Below are 18957 nucleotides of genomic sequence, written 5' to 3' on the forward strand. Positions count from 1 at the left end.
TTCACGCGCTGGCTACACTGTAAGCCGTGCGGCGACACCCAAACCCCTTTCGTGGTTCCGGCAAAGCGGCTTCCAGAACGCACAGTCGTGAGGCTTGAATCTTACCTCAAGCGCTTGCTGAAGGTGGAATAATCCACAAGATGGGCTCGTGGACGACTTTGAATGACGCTCAAGCAATGAATACCTTTTTACGGTTTGGCGTTTGGGCTGGGATACTCCATGGCGTTTCTTCTTTACCTCTTCTTTCGTCCTCTGTCTTCTCATTCCGTCGAATCGAGCGTGCGATATTCTGATCGGCTGGTCCTTTCTTCTGCTACTTTTAAGTTGAATTAATACACTCCGTGGCGCCCAATCTCCACAACCCGTCAACGCATCTTCCTCCTCGCCTCTTGCTGTACCTAAACATACAGATAACAATAACTTCCCTCATCGGATGCGCCGCCTCGCTTAAATAATCCTCCCAGCAGCCCAAAATCAAGAACGGTCCCCTGGTGTCTCGCCACGTTATGTATCAACCGTCCGTTCTCAGTCCCGCCCTGCCATGCAGCCCAAAGCCGATCAACCTGTGCATGGTGCATCCAGAACATCATCCAAGGCCCAGTCCGGATCTCGAGTGCGACTGTGGATTCGGTTCCGTCCCGTCCTCTGGTAACCCAGTCGCGGTGAGATGCGGGAGGGCAGTCGCGCGAGGGAGTGTTAAGGAGGCGGAGGGAAATGCATTGTGATGACATACATGGCTTAGATGCTAGCAAGTCCTGCGGCTGAGCGCTGCAATATCCTGGTTCATTGTAGCCGGTGGGACACGAGGAAACAAACATGGCGATCGTCGGACGAAGGTACGTATTGGCCGAAGGTTACTGTTGCATACGTGCCTGTAGACAATGCCCGTACAATGCACGGCCTAGGCATGGGGATATAACTCAATTGTGCTGTTCTATTGGTCTCGGAAATCACGAAAAATCACCAACCTGTGAGCTGAAATCGATCCATCTTGTCCCCTTCGGCAAGCTTACAGATAAGAGCTCGACCTCGGGCACCGCCCCGTCAACAGGCATATTGCGATTACGGGTCCGATTCGAAATCCGCACATCGAGCGCTGGATTTCGCACAGAGATATATAAATAACAGCAATGGGAAGGCACGAGCGGTGGGACTCCGATCTAGTCGTGGAGAGATCGCTGGACGTAGGTGCCACATTGCGATGGCCTCGAGGATAGACGATCGCCAAGCCCTAATGAAAGAGCGATATAGACCTTCGGCCACAACCAGCGATGAATTGACCGTTCGCAGGGTCGAGCGCGAAAGTCGATGTCCGAGGAGATGACTATGCCTGCTATCGCCGAAGCTTTTCTCGTCTTGCGCCGCACGTGGATTGCGCCATGTCAGCGATATTTGACTCTATATTGCGCCTGCAACCGGGGTCGTCATCTCGAGACGCTATTGCGCAAGGAAGCTGTCGCTGAGCGCTAATTGACTGCCGATTATGCAAGCGCGTGATCTCTTGCGTGCGATAAGATGGCGCAACGGTCGAAGTGGTATCGCCGAAAGCCGACGGTGATACTTGTGTCGTCTACAACAGCCCTATAAAGCCATGTCCTGCTCTGCATCTTCGTAGCCATCTCAGTCAACTCTACAAGCAAAATGACTGTCGTTCCCCAAGCCAAAGCCCCAGCCCATCCCCGTCTCTACTCCTCCGGGTCGCTGGATGGCTTCAAGTCCACTGTTCTCACCCCCGTCATTGGCAATGAATTCCCCAAAGACTCGATTAACATTGTCGATGACATCCTGAGAGCTCCAAATGCCGAGCAGCGCATTCGCGACCTGGCCATCCTCAGTAGCTCACCTCTTCCCGTTAAGTAGGGACACTCTAACAAACGCAGTCGCCGAACGCGGCGTCGTCTTCTTCCGCGCCCAGGACAACCTCACCAATGACCTGCAGAAAGAGCTCATCCTCAAGCTCGGCGAGTTGACCCGCCGTCCCGCCGGCCACGGCCTGCATATCCACCCGGTCGTCAATGACGCGCGCGAGTTTGGCGACCCCGACCCGCAAATCAGCACGATCAACTCGCTCGAGCGCAAGAAGCTCTACAAGGGCGCCTACGGCAAGCTCGCCGCCATCTGGCACAGCGACATCTCCTTCGAAAAGGCCCCCTCCGACTTCTCGGCGCTGCGCCTCACCCTCCTCCCCGAGACGGGCGGCGACACCCTCTGGGCCTCCGGGTACGAGCTGTACGACCGCATCAGCAAGTCCTACCGCGCGTACCTGGAGACTCTGACCGCGACGCACACGGGCGACGGGTTCCACCGTGCTGCAGAGGCAGGCGGGTTCCCGCTGTACACGAAGCCGCGTGGGTCGCCGCTCAACGTGGGCGACGACCTGAGCGCCGACCATCCCGTTGTGCGGACGAACCCGATCACCGGGTGGAAGTCTATCTTCCCCGTTGGTGCGTCCTGCTGTTGTTCCTGACTTTACTGGGAATGGTATACTGATATTAATTCATATATGCAGGCACGTTCCCCAAGAAGGTCAACGGGCTGACCACGCGCGAGAGCGAGAACCTGCTCAAGTACTTCCACGACCTGATTACCTACGGCCATGACCTGCAGGTGCGCTTCAAGTGGGCGCAGCCGAACGATATCGGTACCTCCCCAATTTCCCAAACCTCCTACCTTTGCTTTATTGAGGTGCTGACTTGATAGCAATCTGGGACAACCGCAGCGTCTTCCACACGGCGACGTTCGACTACGACGGCATCGGCGAGCGCAGCGGCAACCGTGCTGTTGGTATTGGCGAGGCACCGTACTTTGATCCGGGGAGCAAGTCGCGTCGCGAGGATCTGGGGATCGAGGATCAGCTGTCGCCGGTGCATTTGTAGTCGTTAACTGGTAATCATCATACCACGCTACCACGCTATAAATATGAATCTGAAACATGAATACATAACTATACCTACTGGGAGGAAACATGTCCAAGATAGAATGTCACTGATGCCACTGCTACACCCTCAACCCGAATGACTCCCCCATCTGCAAGCTAAACGCATCTCCCGCCCAAAAATCCTCCACAAACAGCCCCGAGAACGTCCGCGCATCCGGCGTCTCCGGCGTCCGCGGCGTCTGCACCCCAGCCCCAGCCCCAGCCGGTCCCCGACTCGCCTGCGGCGAGGGAATCAGAAATCCCGGTGTCGGCGGATCCGTCAGCGCCCTATCCACGCTGTGGGAGACAGCGTACCCTGCCTTTTCCGGGGCCGAGGTGCCGGGTCCCATCCGCGCGCTGTGGCCGGTGCCGTGCTGCTGCGCGTCGCTGACGTAGTCCATGACGCGGTTGATGGTTGTTTCGAGGGCGTCGCGGTACTTCCGGACGCTGGGGTGGCGCTCGGCCATGACGAAGAGGGCCGACGAACAGGCGCGCAGGTCGTTGGAGACATTCATTGTCCAGAGGGACGGGGAGCGGAAGAGGCAGAGGCTATTCATATCAATGTTAGTGAATTAAAACCAAACAAGCTTTGATATGGGTTGTTTATGTTAGGGGGGATACCATATCGTCAGCCCAGACATGAAGATCGTATTGATCAGCATGAACGAGTACCAGGTTGACTCGCGCTGGCGCAGCCGCTTGAAGTACTGGCACATCTGTCCCGAGGCGTAGAGGCATTTCCGGGCGAGCTCGTCGTCCGGCGGGAGGACGTTGAGGAACGGGTGGAGGAGGGTGCGCGCGGCGCCGTGCCAGTGCATGTGCACGAAGTCGTCTTCATACTCTGACAGGGCTGGGAGGGACTCCAGGAATGCATCCAGGGCCGCGAGGATGGGTGGGATTTCCGGGAGGAGGGTCGAGGCCTCGCGGTCGAGTCTGTAGACGCGCGTGCGGGTGCTGGAAGAGATGCGCGCGAGCTTGATACACTGCAGGAAGCAGCGGATGTTCGGGCGATCCCAGCGCTCGTGCGGACTCCATGGATTGCGACGCATCTCTTCGATGGCTGTGTCGTCGGTGAGAGAGTCGTCGATGTCAGCTGGTGGCTCCGCGTCGATTTCCTCGTCTGCGATGCTGAACGGCCGGCCGAGAGACCACGCCACGGACCGCTCGTTGAGATACACGCTCCAGAAGAGCCGGCGGCGGCGCTGGGCCTCGTACGGCCTCAGTCGGCGGTACTGTGCCTCGCGGTGCAGGCCGAAGTCGACGCAGATCCGCGTCGCCAGCCCCATCATGTACCAGACGCTGGAGCTGGCCGAGGACTGCAGGTTGTACATGGCCAGCAGCATTAGGGCCTCGATGCTCGAGATAGACAGCGACTCCTGCAGCGCAGGCTGGTACTGCATCGCCGTGACGAAGTAGTGCCGCGGCGGCGTCGAGTCGTACATCTCGGTCATCTTGAGGATGGCCGCCCCAATCGCATACACCATGAAGATCTTGAACCGCGCAAACTGCGCCGGCGTGCTGGGCCCCGCCGGCTCGTGGCGCTTCGCATGCAACTCGCGGATCTCCGACCGGCACAGAAACGGCAGCCGCATCTGCATGCTGCGGAAGTACGCCTCCAGCAGACGGGCGCCCATCGCGTCGTCTGGCGGCGCCGCAGGGCCCGTGGCCTCGTTCTCGCACGGTGCCAGGAACTCGTGCGTCTCGTTGACGGGGATGGACTTCCACACGGCGCCCTGCACGATGCGGCTGATGTGCTCTGCGATGGCGAGGCCAGATGATGGACCAAGATAGTTGCCCTCGAGCTTGTTCTCGTACCGCTGGCCCTGGATGAGGAAGTGCATGACGGCGCCGTGCTCAGATGGCGGGCTTGCTGTGGCCACGCTATTCAAGCTGGACGTGCTGCTCGCCAAACTGGGCACTTTCTCGCTGGAGTCCGGGACAGACCCCTTTCTCTCTCTCAACTCGGCCAGCTGCGCCTCCAAGCTCTCGATCCGCTGCGCCAGAGCGCCCTTGGACATGCCATGGTGCCATGAAGGCACGCTGTCCGACCGCAGGCACGGCTGGCCGGCCAGCTCGCAGTTGGCGCACACGGGGGCGCCGACGCAGCGCTGCTTGCGGCGGTGGCAGCGGCGGCACGACTTGGGGATGCGCTTGCGGATGCGCTCGTCCATTTTGCTGTAATTGTTGTCTCGTGGAGATGCTCGGCGAGATGCTCTGAGTTCCCCGCACTTGTACCCGCGATTCGTCATTCTGGAGGAGCTGGAGGTGATTGGAGGCTTGAGGCAATCGTGATGGAGAAGCACGCCATCAGCTCGATGAAAGATTGGAGATGTGAGGCTGCGAGCGTGAATACTGAGAGTTGCTGACATTAAGATGGAGTGCTATACTGGATAGGAGGTCTGTTGGATCAACTCTTCTCGGAGGCTCATTCCGTGGATATCCGGTTGACAGTAGACTGTCGAATTACCACAATGCCTCCTGTTTGTCCGCGCCATCTTCAGAAGTTCGAACCCCAGGTGCAAGTAGGGCTGAGCCCCAGCCTATACCATGTCACTGCGGACCCATGTCGCTCCGGACCTCGTATACGACTCTTCTCGGGACGAGTGGCTGTCCAATATATGGTCCATACTATGGCCTATATGTCGACTGCATATTGGATCTACAGCTGCGCTTCGAGCATTTGTGCTGTGGCGGTTGGTACGAACAACAAGCACAGAAGCGCGAGATCAAGATAGACTGCCTTGTCTCGAAGAAAATAACATACCATTACTCTCGTCTAATAATAACCGGAACCACAAATACGGTAGACAGACCCAACTCCATCCGTCAACACCACAGTACAGCATCCCCTACGACGCCACCCAAAGCAGTATCGAAACCGCATAGCAAATCGCAACATTCACCAGGTGCCGCTTCGTCCCCACCCCTCCCGGCAGACAGACCGCGGTATCGGACAGTCCCGCGCCCGTCGCCCACGTCGCGAGGAAGACGGCTGTCAGACGGCGCGAGGCGTAGAGGCTTGTGACGAGGACCATCACGCCGGCGGCGGTGTTGCGGCCGCCGACTGCGGGGGTGAAGGTTGCTATATCGGGCGAGGTGCGCGGGAGGCCGAAGTCGAGGACACCTACGGTCACGTCAGTATGTATGCTGAAGATGACTCTGGAAGGGAGTGCGTGTACCCTCAACTGGCCGACGGAACCAGAGAGGGCCACTGGCGGAGAGGATCACGGCGAGGGTGCGGGCGAGCGCATCGGCGACGGTGCCGAGGGCCATCGCGGTGACGATATTGGAATGTGGACATGATGGTGTGCATTCAGGAGCTAGGAGAAGCTGAAGGTCGATTATATACGCGTTCTGAATGCAGGGACCCAACGCCGCGGACAACGCCGCGGACTTCGGGCCCAGACGGAGATACAGCAGTTGTCCTCTTGCTGATGCAGCCCGAACCACAAGCTGGAGGCATGCTTAAACCGGCGCCCATCCAATGGCACAGCGGCCCATCTCGGTCTCCGGAAGGCCGAAGGCACGAAGAATGGGCCTGAACCGTGGAACAAGCCGGTATGGCAGCCTGCAATGAGTTCATGGATGACAGGGACAAAGAAGCGCTGTGTAACCTGAGAGCGGCCCAGTGCATAAACCCTCCCACAGCAGCTGGGCTGAAGCCAAACAAAGAACAGCAGGCATGTGACTCTAACGGCCGGAGGATGATCTCAAGATTTCAATATTCTCACTGAATAGTCGTACGCTGGCAGTCCAAATCGCAATTTGGCTGAAGAGCACCCCGTTACTTAGAGGACCATGGATCTCCCGCAGCACCGCGACCAGAGCATCACACCAGACGACGAAGACGAGGCCGATCTTGACGCCCTTGCCGACTCCGGCTTCGCAACCTACGACTTCGTCATCGTCGGCGGCGGAACAGCCGGCCTCGTGCTCGCGGCCCGACTGAGCGAGGACTCCAGCCTGCGCATTCTCGTCCTCGAAGCGGGAAAAGACTGCCGGGATGACCTGCGGATTCAAATTCCGGGATTGGCGACAGTGACGTACGGTGACCCGGAGTTCGACTGGGTCTTTCGCTCCGTTCCCCAGGTACAATAACTCCGCATGCGCCCGATGCAGCCACAGCTAACAGCACGCGCAGGAACAGCTGAACGGGCGGAAATTGTTCGCAACGACGGGAAAGACTATTGGGGGATCGTCTGCGATCAGCCTGGGCATGATGGATTATCCGTCGCGCCAGGGGATGGACGCGTGGGAAGCCCTAGGCAATCCCGGCTGGGGATGGGACGAGTTCGCACCGTACCTGCGCAAGTTCCACACTGCGACGGCTCCATCAGACGAAGTTCGTGCCTTCTTCGGGGGAATGAAGTCGCAGCAAATCGACCAGGGACGCGACGGCCCTGTGAAGCTCTCGTTCGGACAGGAGTACATGCCTTACTCCGCCGCCTGGTTCAAGGCCTTCGAGTCGATGGGCTGGCCGCAGACGGAGAATCCCATCAAGGGCGCTGGAGCAGGTCCGTTTGTCAATTCTGGCGCCGTGGACCCGGCCACTCACGCGCGCAGCCATGCTGGATCTGCGTATTTGACGCGTGAAGTTCTACAGCGCCGCAGCCTGCGCATCGTGACTGGCGCGCGGGCATTCAGGCTGCGGCCGAAGGAATACAGCGCTGAGCGATCAGATTCACCGCAGACATTCGTCGCTGTGAGCTATGTACAGAACGGAAAGCGACGTCGGGCGCACGTCGTCGGGGAGGTCATCCTCGCGGCGGGGGCTACTCAGACACCGCAGATTCTCGAAATGTCTGGCATCGGAAATACAGAGAGACTTCGTTCTCTGAACATTCTGGATCTCGTCGACTTGCCTGGCGTGGGCGAGAATCTCCAAGACCATGGGTTCGTCTCGTTTAGCTACGAGGTGGCGGACGGTCTGCCATCAGGCGACATGGCTCGCGATCCGGAGATCGCAGCAGCAGCCATGGCAGCTTATAAGAAGGACGGCTCAGGGCCTCTCGGAACGGTGCCTATGGTTTCGGCGTTCATGCCCTGCATCGACTTCCCCGAAGCCGAGCGAGAGCAGTTGATAGACAGGATCGATGCCTCGTTGAAGGATGAGCGTCTCCCGCCGATGTACCGGAAACAATACAAACTCCTCAAGCAGATCCTCAACGAACCCAACGAACCAACAGCCCAGTACATCCTCGCTCCGTTCCAACTGCTCCCGCGCGCAGAGCATCCGAAGGACGTCTTCAGCATGAACCACCCCGGCCTCTTCATCAGCATCCTCTCCCTGCTCAGCTATCCCCTGTCTCGAGGCTCCGTGCACGTAACTTCAGCCGACCCCCTCGCTGCTCCAGCTATCGACCACGGTATTCTCCGCCATCCGGCCGATATGGAGCTACACACGCGACACAGCATGTGGATGGAGAAAATCACCGAAACACCCGCCATGGCGCCACTACTAAAGCCTGATGGCGAGCGTTTCCATACCTCAGAGCAATTGACAAACCTCGACAAGGCAAAGGAATTGTGCAAGGAGCTCGTCCTCTCGATGCACGACGCCAGCGGGACATGTGCGATGATGCCGCGCGAGGATGGGGGCGTCGTGGACCCGAGTCTGCGCGTTTACGGGACGACCAACGTGCGCGTCGTGGATGCGAGTGTCTTCCCTCTCATTCCGAGGGGGAATATCCAGGCGACGGTGTATGCGGTGGCCGAGAAGGCGGCGGATATCATCAAGAAGGAGCTGTATCTGGCTTCATCGTAGTTGCTCGGACTGGATCCGCTCATCCGAGGGACCGGACTGTCCCCGGGGGGGGATCAGCGTGGGGATTGTCCGGCTGGAGATCGCGGAATTACTGCGCCATTGGATGTAGTCAATCCTCCTGATCGGGGAGGTCAATAGAACACTGTAGATTTCTCCATTTGCATATCCTGCTACCTCTGCCGGCCCAATACTCCAGTAATCTACCTACTTCGTCCAATCCATCCCAGACCCCAAGACAGCCTGTCCCTTGGCCAGCGACCTCGACGGCTCCTCCCCCAGCCACACAGGCTCCAACCGATCCAGATTACCCTCAATCTCCCACGCCCTCCCCCCCTCAACATACATCGATGTCCCATTCAGCGACGCATCTCCCACCACCGCCGCCGTAATCTTCGCCACGTCCATGGGAGAATTCACCGGCAGACCCGCCTTGTACCACCCGTCCTGGATCCCCCGCACCATCCCCGTCGCCGTCATCCAGGGACAGATGCAGTTGATGCGGATCCCGTGCGCGGGCGCGGGGAGGTACAGGCGCAGAGAGCGCATGAGGCCGATGACGCCGTGCTTGGATGCCTGGTAGACGAAGAGGCCCGGGGATTCCTTGAAGCCGGCGACGGAGGAGACCAGGACGATCGAGCGGTCTGTGTCTGTGGGAAGGCCCTGGCGGAGGTACACGCTTGCGATGCGTGCGACGTACAGGCAGCCGAGCAGGTTGACGTCGAGCACCTTTGTCGTGGGTGGCTGCTTTGATTAGAATCTGTGTTTGTATAATCCGCTGATAGTATTGATGTCAGCTTACCTGGCGGATACTCTCCATGTTCAGTGCAGGATCGAAAATATTCCCGATCTCGACGATCCCCGCGCCCGCGACGGCGTGGTCGATGCGTCCGTAGTTCTCCATGGCCGCGTCGAAGAGCCCGAGGACAGACTCGTAGTTCGTCACGTCTGTCTGGACGAAGACTGCGCGGGGCGGGGAAGAGTTCGGGTTCGATGCGTTCACGGTCTTTGCGAGTGCTTCGCCGGCTTCGACGGCGAGGTCGCCAAAGCAGACGTATGCGCCGTTCGCGCAGGCATGCTCGACGAGGCTGGCGCCGATGCCGTTTGCGCCGCCTGCGCTGTTAGTATTTTCGTGTGTACTGTGTACTGTGTATTTGATGGAGAACGTACCGGTGAGCACGATGACCTTGTCTTTCAAGGCGTCTGGAGCGAGGCTGCGAGTATACTGAGCCATTGTAACCTGTGCATGTCAGGGACAGAGAAGGAGGGACAGCAAGGGCACGAGCATCTTTTATCGGCTCCTCCCCGCCAACCCAGTCGTCTGCAGTGGAGGATATCCGTCCGGAGCAAGGGAAGGCTCGATTGAGAAATTTGATCATTGGTTCCCCCGCACCGATCATCTCCCCGCGAGGAGAGCTGGACACGGGGGTTTCCCGTGCAGGTGATCGCGGGATGCAATATAAATGGCCATGAGGACTTGGACCCCTCCTGCTTTCACTCGAGCACTTTGATATCTCAGTATCTGAACCTCTGTACTGCCTCCAACTCAACATGCCCCTCGAAACACACCACCTCTCGTCCTCCACCAAGGGCCTCTCCAGCATCACAACCCTCATCGTCGGCGCCACCGAAGCCGTCCTCATCGACCCGCCCTTCCTGAAACCCGACGGCGAGGCCACAGCCCAATGGATCAAGCAGACAACCACCAAGCCCCTCAAGGCTGTCTTCGTTACCCACCACCACCCGGACCACTTCTTCGCCGCAAACTCCATCTTCGACGCCTTCCCCGACGCCAAGTTCTACGCTGCCCCGTACGTCCTCGCCGGGATTAACCGCGAGTACGACGACAAGGTCAAGTACTGGCCGTCTGTGTTTGGGGAGGAGAATGTGCATACCGCTCCGCGACGCCCGGAGCCGTTCGAGTTTAGTTTCTTCGTTTTGGATGGGGATCCGGAGAGTCCTGTTGTTCTGTTGGGCCCTGTGCAGGGGGATAGCGTGGACCACACGCTGTTCTGGATGCCTGCTGAGAAGATCGTTGTTTGTGGTGATGCCGTGTATGGGCGGAGCACTCACGTTTGGTACGCTGCCCTGCCCCGCGGTTTTGACGACGGTATATAGTAGCGTAGCTAACCGACTGGCACAGGGTCGAGGAAGTTGAAACGCCGGCTCTCCTCGAAGCATGGAACAAAACTCTTGAACTTATCGGCGCCCTGCAACCGACGAAGGTCATCCCCGGGCACATGGAGCCGGGGTGGGAGCTCAACGCGAGCGAAGACCTAGCGCACACAAAGCGATATCTCGACCTGTTCTCCAAGAAGATCACGTATGCGCCGAAGAAGGCGTCCGTGCAGGAGCTGTTTGAATTCTTCAAGGCGGAGTTTCCGCAGTGTAAGGAGAATCTGGATTTCTTCCTGGGCCACCTGTCGAATCAGTATGGCGAGGGCGGGCAGGTGTGGGAGGAGAATCGGCATCATAATGTTGGTGCGAGGACGATCGAGGGGTTGAATGGGTACTGGTTTAAGTGATTTAAAGTATTCTGCAGTGGGGTTGAACTGAATCAGCATGCGTATCCCTCATCTGTCCCTCGTATATCCGTCGTATATATAATTGACGTCAGCGACAAACTCCTCTAAACTTCCCACGCGCAACATCTCCAATGTCCTGGCCACGCATCCAATTCCTCGAAATAGGCGACCAGCCCTGGTGTCCAGCATGGCTGCACGACCATGAACAGCTCTCCCTCACACAGCTCTGGAACCTGCGCGTCCCCCTCTGGAGCCACGGCAGTCTCGCGACACAAGCCTGCGCCGTGATACAAGAGCACCTGCGCGACCCGTCGTCGTACACAATCGTCGACATCTGCGCGGGCGCGGGCGGGCCAACGCCCCTCATCGAGTTGGAAATTAACCGAAAATTAGAAGTCCAGGGGAAAGAGGGCGTCCGGTTTATTTTGACGGACCTGTTCCCGCCCGTGCGCGAGTGGGCGCGCATCGCGAAGATGCAGCCGCAGATCGCGTATCGCGCGGAGGGCGTCGATGCGCGGGATGTAGGGAGGTTAGCGGAGGCGGGTTCGCGAGAGTGCCGGATTTTTAATATCTGTTTTCACCACTTCGATGATGGGGATGCCGTGGGGATTCTGCGGAGTGCCCTGCAATCTGCGGACGCATTTATGTACCAGCCTCCCTTGTCCTCGACGGGTACTGCGGACCATCAGTGCTAACGAGCTAGGATCTTCGAAATCACCGCTCGAGACGTCCCGACGTGTCTGTGCTCGCCGCTCGTCTTCTTCTGGGGGTTCTACGTGACGCTGTTCTGGCTCTGGCGCTCCCCCGTGCGTCTCTTCTTCACGTTTGTTGTGCCCATCGCCCCGCTGGCGTTGTGGGTGGACGGGCTGATTTCGTGTCTTCGGACGCGCACGCCGGGGGAAATTCAGGAGCTGATAGCCCGGTCAGGGGCTGATCTTGACGGATGGAGATTCACGAGCGGGAGGAGGGCAGTGCAGTGGCCGTTTATTACTTTGTACTACTCTGTGGGCGTGAAATCGGATTCCTAATGTGCCTCAGGCTGGAAGAAGAAAATACTTGTCGACCGTCAACAACAGGTTTCGTGCCACTGGGTTGGTTGAGAGTGTGGCTGCGGAAGAGGGGCAAATGGCTGCGCTACTGATGATTAGGGAGGTCGAGATATCAAATGGCCGGGCAGGTGTCGTATTCAACTCTGCATAGGATAACACCCTCATCCGTCTATTACTTCACGTGGCCATGGCTGCTCTAAGAGAACAACACCCGTCGTTGCAGCTGACCCTCCTGTGCCCACTGAATGAAAAAGAGAAAGTTCCCTATATCTTGCGCCTGCCAAACGAGATCCTATTGCTGATCTTCCATCAGCTTACCACGATCAAAGATGCTTCCCATCTAGCTCAATCATGTCATCAGCTTTACACAATGTTCAATGATCGCAGAAATAAGGTGGAGATTCTTCGATCGGCTGCCACTATCCCGCAACAACCCAACTATAGCCTGGACGAGGCTTTCTCCGGTAACCACAGCTCCCATTGGAACAAGATGAGTGAAAGCCCCAAGCAACTAACTCAAGAGAGGCAGTTGTCACTCGGGTACCACCCATACAATGGCGAATCAAGGGCGCTACCCCGCGCTCGTACATGCTGATATCCTTCGACTACGGTGAGGTTTCTGATGAAATGGCAGCATCTTCAATGTGGGATATGTCAGCCATCCAGCGCCGGAATAAGACCATGCGGTTTCCCGAATTACTCCACGAATTTCTTAATCAGTTTCAAGACATCAACCCGCGCTGGGGGCAGTGGTATGAAAGGAACACTGAGACTCTGCTCTCAAGCGCCGCCCAGCTGCAAACCGACTTGTTACGTGAGTCGCCGAACCCGAGCGATCTATCCAGCGAAAATACGGTCATCGCGCTAGCTCTTCATTGCCTTCTCCTCGTTCGAGACTTTGGTTATGTGGACGGCGAAATATTGAATCTCACAGAGGAAGAATTATTCGACGATGGCGCCCCTGTCGTCATTCAAGAGCCGAGTTATGACGCCGGCAGAGTTCTCCCCGTTGTAGAAGTCAACCGAGCCATCTGGGGAGAGCGGGCTCTTCGAGAATCTCCAACGCCTCTGTCCTGGATACCACCAAATACAGAGGGCGTTAATGCTTCGAAGCTTGGATACGACATTGAGGGTGGCCTCGATGCTATGCTAACCCATATCTTGGAGTGTCTGTTCCGGCTTCTCGACTCTCGAGATCCCAGACACTGGCCGACTGTCCTGTATGGGCTCGTGATTCTTATCCTGATCCGTGGGTGCCTGACGCCTTTGGGACGCTGGTTGAAAACTGTACGGTATGCTGGGAGCTCGCTGACGCCGCTAAACCGCGATCTTTCGCGGTATTATTACATTTGCACGGATGGGGGTAGCATAATCAGCGACCGATGGGATGTGGGGGACTATACGGCGCAAGTTGGGCTGTCTCGAGTTGCCGTGGACCATGCTCGTATTTTGCATGAGTTATGGGTCAATGAAGGTATGCGCTATTTACTTGGAAGTGTTTTTACCACTTGCTAACTTCAACAGGTGACGGAAAATGGAAGGAAATAGAAGAGGGTGAGGGCATAGACGGGTTTCCGGGGAAGTTGCAATTTTTTGCCAATGGGTGCGTGGATGCCATGCTGCATCATCAAGGTATTTAACACCTGTCATCATAATCAAATTACCTATATATTAATTAGTTGCCTTGTAATTGTATGATTGCCAACAGGCTCACTAAATTCTAGTAATACTATAAATTTGTCGCAATACTTAACTATACTAATGACAAAGACCGTATATAGTCCGAAGACAGTATCTAGAGGCCTTGCATGATGCTACGGGGGTATGTTGACCATTAATAACCACTTCATTATCGAGTCAAAGACCACCTCGTGAACCCCCCCAGTTTCCCTCCCCACTGAAGAAGGCGAGAAGAGTGCCTCCGCCGCTTCAAACCGCTCTGTCCCTTGGGCAATCTCCCGCCCGTCGGGGAGTCGATACTTCCTCTCTACGCTCCCCGCGCTCCCCGAACAAGGTAATAGAATAATTCATTTATTTGATAGTATTAGGATTAGCTAGTATTATTGCTCAGCTGCCACCTCCTAATATTGCTTATATTGCTTAAATTGTTCCTTTATTTTGCTTTATTTAATTGCTCTTTCCTAATAGGGAATATCATGAAGGTCTATTACTTGCCTCCTTGCAGGTATAAATATCTAGATAGAACCCCTCGATAGCAACTCAGATTCTTCATCCGCTTTCATCCTGTTGATTGCTTCCCTCCGCGCTTAGTCATCTGAATCTCCCCGTAGCTCGCACCTCCGTGGCTCATGATACTGAAGGCGTGCGTCCACGTCGTCAGCGTAGCATTCACCTTACTTCCATCTCATCCCCTATCATGAAAACAGCCATTGTAGGAGCCGGACTCGGCGGTCTCGCCTGTGCAATTGCCTGTCGACGCGAGGATCTCGCAGTCGTCGTCCTGGAACGGTCCCCCGATGGTTGCGAAATCGGCGCAGGGATCCAGATTCCGCCAAACGGCGCGAGGATCCTCAAAGAGCTGGGTCTTTTACATAAATTGCTAGAGGCCGGGAGTGTCGTGCAGCATGTCGATTTCCGGCGATACGATGATGGACATCTTCTTCGGTCGATGCCATTTGGCGATGATATTGTCGAGGAGTTTGGGGTGCCGTGGATGTGCGTTCATCGATCTGGTTCTGAACAGTGTCTGACTACACCAGTATTATCCATCGACAAGACCTCCATCGCGTTTTGCTAGACGAAGCGACGCGTCTCGGGGCGGAAGTCCGTCTGAATGCTGAAGTCACGGACGTTGTATTCGAAGGACCGGAAGTGCTCCTCGCCGGGGGCGAACGCGTCGCGGGGGATGTCATTATCGGCGCCGACGGTACCTACGCCCCATGGATTCTACTGGAAGATGCTAATCGACAGGTCTATATTCTCGAGTTCGAGATCTCGTACTTGGATCGCCGACGGTCCCGCAAGAGACGGGCGATCTGGCATACCGAGCGACTTTCAAAAAGGAGCAGCTTGAAGCCTTGAACGACCCAAAAGTGGAAGAGCTCTGCCGGAAGTCTGCCGTAACGAGCTGGCTCGGACCCGGCAAGCATTCAATCTTCTATCCTGTGCGCGGTGGAGAAGAGTTCAACCTGGTGCTGCTGCGACCGGATAACCTCGAAAAGGGCGCTCGCAGGGTCGAAGGGGATGTCGCAGAGATGCGAGAAAGCTACGCGGGATGGGACGAAACGTCAGTCTCTGTCAACTCTATACGGCCGTCGTTGACTCTGTTAGGCTACGCAAGTTGATCTCGTGCGTTCCTTCGGTCAACAAGTGGAAGCTCGCACATCTCCCGGAGCTTCCCACCTGGACAAAGGTATGCACACCTCTACAGCTTAGATACAGTGGCTGACACTTGTAGGGGACGGTTGCTCTGCTCGGAGACGCCTGCCACCCAACTCTGCCCTATCAAGCACAAGGGGCAGCGATGGCAGTTGAGGACGGCTTCGCGGTCGGCAAGCTCCTCGGGTTGCTGAATGAGAAAAACAGCAGGAGCGACCCAGCCATGCCAAGTCAAGAAGCCACTCGACAAGACATCGCTGCCGTGTTGGGCATCTACGAGCAGGTGCGGAAGGGACGAACGGCACGCAGTGTGCGAGCGGCCATCGCAAACCGGTGGATCTTTCACATCCCAGACGGAATCCTCCAAAGGCTCAGGGACTTCGTCCTCGGCAGTGCAGGGATGACGCGAAAAAGCGACTGGACGTGGCTGTTTTCGTGGCGAATGAAGCAGACACTCTACCATGATCTACCGGCGGATTGTCAGCGGGCTTTTGAAGCGTACAGTCCTCGGCCTGCTGAGAATAGGCCTGGCTGAGCTAGTATGTTTGACGGATGACGAGAAATGAGTGACGTCGCGCACAGTGAGAGCTGTCTTTGGATAGGATCTCGAGCTATCGCGGACACCGTTCGGTTAAATCAGGAACCGTTTGGGTCGTCCCGAGTGTCAACGAAAGTCTCTCACTCGCCAATACGACGGTGGCCGGTGCCATTTAGTTACTTTCGGGCGATCGAGCAAGACACGCCGAAGGTCATGGATTTTCCTCGCGTCCTGTCTGAGTCAAGGATACGATTCGGGATTGAGGAACAGCCGAGGTGGTTAACACGACACAACGCCGATTGATGCACCATATGGATGATCAGAGTGCGAAGTATATCGAGGCGACTCGATTATAGGCCTAGAGACACGCAGTTTAGCCATAATATGTTGACAAGCTGCGCCCGCTGGACAGCTAGTTGGAATAAATACGGCCGCATTATGTCGCGCCTTTGGGAGCTGCGGAGACGCCAGGAGCAATGTCCTCAAAGCCGGACATTGACTGAAGTGGAAAGTCGAAGCCGAAACTTTACCTTCGTAGACCAGTGCCTCATGCATCGAAGGAGCTGCTCGGGCCCTTTTCGATGCCTCCATGTCTTGTGCTTGTGTCTTGAGCTCGCCGGCGACGATAAGTACGTGGATTCGACTCAGGACCGCCGGTGAACGCATGATTTCTCGACACATGCCCCCAGTCCATCAGAGAGATCGACAGAGAAGTCGACCAGGAAGAGTCAGCGACGTGGCAAAGACGTCGACCAGTGCAGGCCTAGAGGCAGGCCGCCAACCCCGGATTTCCCCGCAATGGACGGCAGAAGAGCCGACAACCGGCCTGAACACGAGCGTCCCTCAATCCCGCACCCAGGAGCTATCGAGGCTGTCGTCCAGTCTGTCCGCACGTCATGCGTCATGGAGCTGCATCTTTCAGCGAAACGACCATTGAAACAGTCTTGCTCCCTCCCAAAAGAGGTGTCAGGGCCTCCCAAAGCAGTTGTCAGACGCTTGTCAGTCCCCTGTTCGTTTCAGGGCTGCTCATCCCGGTTTCAACAGGCTGAATCCGGCAGTCCGCGGTGCGTGAGCCAATCACTCCTGCCCGGTGTGATCCTTCTGCAGTCCTTCAGTCGTCACATGGGTCTTCACACCATCACATCCCACGAAAACTTTAGTCACGACTGATAAACTCGTCCAGACCACCAAAGCCAGAGGTCAAGCAAATCAATGTAACAACTCCGATCTGTTCAGCTTGCACGAGATGCGTCGAAGCACCGTCACAATCCCGCTCCCCAGCAGGAGCCGATTCCGCGCCTCAACCGTCCTCACCCGCTCCGCCACGACAACTCCCGACAGCAGCTTCCACGGTGACTTCTCGCGTCCCTACACGATTTTCAAGACGCTCAAACCGAATTACACCATCATCGACGATGTGGGATTGCCCGTCTACTACGTGAAAACAAAAGGGCTGCGTCCCACCGCCCCGCATTTCACCATGTACCCCGGCAAAGACGCCAGCGGGCCGGTCGTCGCGTTCGTCACGTTCATGGCGAGTTCTCGAACCGCGAAGATCGCGCGTGGAGACCCAGACCACGCGCAGAATGCGATCTGGGAGGACCTGAGACGGATCGATAAGTGGTCCGGGGTGCGGTACCGGTGGGAGATGGCCGTGCTCGACGACAACGGCGAGGTGCTGCGGAAGACGTTTGTGTGGAAGCGGACGCGATCCTTCGGTGCTGAGAGGTCGAACGAGTCGTCGAAGAGGGTGGTACGTCAGAACTATAAGCTTGTCGATGAGGGAACGCGCGAAGTCCTGGTTGTGTTCTCGGCGGACGTGGGGACGGGGAACTCGAAGCGGCTCGGGGAGATTCGCTTTGTGGACGATCGGTATGGGTCAGTGTTTCGCATGATGGTGTTCTTGTCGTGTCTTGTTGTGAGTGATTGGGAGGACTCGTAGGACTGGATGCAGATACCCTTGATGCGTGCTGGATGATTGATTGATTTATGATTTATGACAACCTATGAATAATGCCTATGCTTGCTATGGATTCATCTCTTCTCGGAGCACCAGTCTAGACTGTGGACATGAGCTATGAAGCCCGTGAGGGGTGCATGATGTGCACAAACACTGGAACTATCTGCCGATCATCGCAGCCCTTGACCGAGTCTCCTCGACATCAGATATCCGTCCCAGGATACCAACAGCCGTTTGTTTGTCTGGATGAACAGTAAACATCTCCGCACCTCCGCACGCTGATCGGCTCGAAAATTGGGTCTGGGGAGGAGAACCATGGATCCGAGAACTCTGTCGGATTCCGGCACGGTCCACAGAGGGAACTTCCTTTGTCCGATCGTGAGTTTCTGTGGAGGTCGAGGTCGTCGAGTTCACTGGGCGAAGTCCTGACCACAGCTCATCCTGACATTGAGAATCCTTAAACATTTCCGCAAGTGAGTTGCCAGTCGAAATCAGCTCTTGAATTCCCCAATCACCAGGACAGAAAACGTCACTAGCGTCTTCATTTTGCCTCTGCTTGCCTGGAACCTGGAGAGAGGAAGCCAACCCCGGCCGACAAGGCCCTAAAACCGCCTCAATGCGCAAACAAGAGGCCAAGACACGCGTGCAGCCCCGTGAATGACACGCTCAACGGCCTGGAAATTGCAAATCCGGTGCTGGCGAGGACGATCGTCTCGCTTCGGGGGTTGGGGGCCGGGGTGCGTCTGTGAAGATCCCTCGTGCCCAAGGTCTTGACCCTGAGGCATGATTGAGTTTTTCGTGCGCAATTCAGGCTTGGCCAGCCTGCCGTGTTCGACATCGGATTTCGCGGCCTCTTGAGCCACGGCTT

General features: G+C 56.8%; 10 protein-coding genes across 10 annotated transcripts; 7 read left to right on the plus strand and 3 right to left on the minus strand.

The window, feature by feature from the left end:
* Window positions 1-1641: 1641 nt before the first annotated feature.
* BJX67DRAFT_377771 (TauD/TfdA dioxygenase family protein) lies at window positions 1642-2876 on the plus strand (the record flags this gene model as incomplete). The annotated part of the gene is made up of 4 exons (XM_071032190.1): window positions 1642-1834; window positions 1881-2444; window positions 2510-2641; window positions 2701-2876. 4 exons carry the CDS (start codon window positions 1642-1644, stop codon window positions 2874-2876), a joined length of 1065 nt encoding a protein of 354 aa, XP_070890147.1.
* A 121-nt stretch (window positions 2877-2997) lies between these two features.
* Window positions 2998-5088, minus strand: BJX67DRAFT_389874 (transcription factor domain-containing protein; the record flags this gene model as incomplete). The annotated part of the gene is made up of 2 exons (XM_071034558.1): window positions 2998-3466; window positions 3539-5088. The coding sequence occupies 2 exons, from the start codon at window positions 5086-5088 to the stop codon at window positions 2998-3000; spliced, it is 2019 nt and encodes a 672-aa protein (XP_070890148.1).
* Window positions 5089-5766: 678 nt separating this feature from the next.
* BJX67DRAFT_377773 (DUF4267 domain-containing protein) lies at window positions 5767-6190 on the minus strand (the record flags this gene model as incomplete). The annotated part of the gene is made up of 2 exons (XM_071032191.1): window positions 5767-6041; window positions 6097-6190. 2 exons carry the CDS (start codon window positions 6188-6190, stop codon window positions 5767-5769), a joined length of 369 nt encoding a protein of 122 aa, XP_070890149.1.
* Window positions 6191-6715: 525 nt separating this feature from the next.
* On the plus strand, window positions 6716-8846 carry BJX67DRAFT_389876 (GMC family oxidoreductase; the record flags this gene model as incomplete). The annotated part of the gene is made up of 2 exons (XM_071034559.1): window positions 6716-7006; window positions 7059-8846. 2 exons carry the CDS (start codon window positions 6716-6718, stop codon window positions 8679-8681), a joined length of 1914 nt encoding a protein of 637 aa, XP_070890150.1. The 3' UTR covers window positions 8682-8846.
* Window positions 8847-8885: 39 nt separating this feature from the next.
* BJX67DRAFT_389878 (putative 3-hydroxyacyl-CoA dehydrogenase) lies at window positions 8886-9912 on the minus strand (the record flags this gene model as incomplete). The annotated part of the gene is made up of 3 exons (XM_071034560.1): window positions 8886-9422; window positions 9481-9791; window positions 9849-9912. The coding sequence occupies 3 exons, from the start codon at window positions 9910-9912 to the stop codon at window positions 8886-8888; spliced, it is 912 nt and encodes a 303-aa protein (XP_070890151.1).
* A 317-nt stretch (window positions 9913-10229) lies between these two features.
* On the plus strand, window positions 10230-11203 carry BJX67DRAFT_377776 (MBL fold metallo-hydrolase; the record flags this gene model as incomplete). The annotated part of the gene is made up of 2 exons (XM_071032192.1): window positions 10230-10756; window positions 10822-11203. 2 exons carry the CDS (start codon window positions 10230-10232, stop codon window positions 11201-11203), a joined length of 909 nt encoding a protein of 302 aa, XP_070890152.1.
* Window positions 11204-11334: 131 nt separating this feature from the next.
* On the plus strand, window positions 11335-12231 carry BJX67DRAFT_377777 (uncharacterized protein; the record flags this gene model as incomplete). The annotated part of the gene is made up of 2 exons (XM_071032193.1): window positions 11335-11849; window positions 11907-12231. 2 exons carry the CDS (start codon window positions 11335-11337, stop codon window positions 12229-12231), a joined length of 840 nt encoding a protein of 279 aa, XP_070890153.1.
* Window positions 12232-12439: 208 nt separating this feature from the next.
* Window positions 12440-13892, plus strand: BJX67DRAFT_377778 (F-box protein; the record flags this gene model as incomplete). Its single annotated transcript, XM_071032194.1, has 3 exons — window positions 12440-12716; window positions 12782-13726; window positions 13777-13892. 3 exons carry the CDS (start codon window positions 12440-12442, stop codon window positions 13890-13892), a joined length of 1338 nt encoding a protein of 445 aa, XP_070890154.1.
* Window positions 13893-14511: 619 nt separating this feature from the next.
* Window positions 14512-16722, plus strand: BJX67DRAFT_343754 (putative salicylate hydroxylase). Its single transcript, XM_071028182.1, has 5 exons — window positions 14512-14928; window positions 14973-15139; window positions 15184-15499; window positions 15544-15625; window positions 15671-16722. Exons 1-5 carry the CDS (start codon window positions 14630-14632, stop codon window positions 16124-16126), a joined length of 1320 nt encoding a protein of 439 aa, XP_070890155.1. The 5' UTR covers window positions 14512-14629; the 3' UTR covers window positions 16127-16722.
* Window positions 16723-17298: 576 nt separating this feature from the next.
* On the plus strand, window positions 17299-18159 carry BJX67DRAFT_343756 (uncharacterized protein). The gene has a single exon (XM_071028183.1). The coding sequence runs from the start codon at window positions 17376-17378 to the stop codon at window positions 18069-18071; it is 696 nt and encodes a 231-aa protein (XP_070890156.1). The 5' UTR covers window positions 17299-17375; the 3' UTR covers window positions 18072-18159.
* The last annotated feature ends 798 nt before the right edge of the window (window positions 18160-18957 follow it).

This window comes from Aspergillus lucknowensis (assembly GCF_044049455.1).
Source record: "Aspergillus lucknowensis strain CBS 449.75 chromosome Unknown BJX67scaffold_4, whole genome shotgun sequence".
NCBI lineage: Eukaryota > Fungi > Ascomycota > Eurotiomycetes > Eurotiales > Aspergillaceae > Aspergillus > Aspergillus lucknowensis.

Excerpts from the sequence above, each read along its gene's own strand:
- BJX67DRAFT_343756 (XM_071028183.1), top strand. The coding sequence starts at position 17,376 with ATGCGTCGAAGCACCGTCACAATCCCGCTCCCCAGCAGGAGCCGATTC.
- BJX67DRAFT_343754 (XM_071028182.1), top strand. The coding sequence starts at position 14,630 with ATGAAAACAGCCATTGTAGGAGCCGGACTCGGCGGTCTCGCCTGTGCA. Across the intron at positions 14,929-14,972 it reads GAGTTTGGGGTGCCGTGGAT|TATTATCCATCGACAAGACC; the intron begins GTGCGTTCATCG and ends TGACTACACCAG. Across the intron at positions 15,626-15,670 it reads AGCTTCCCACCTGGACAAAG|GGGACGGTTGCTCTGCTCGG; the intron begins GTATGCACACCT and ends TGACACTTGTAG.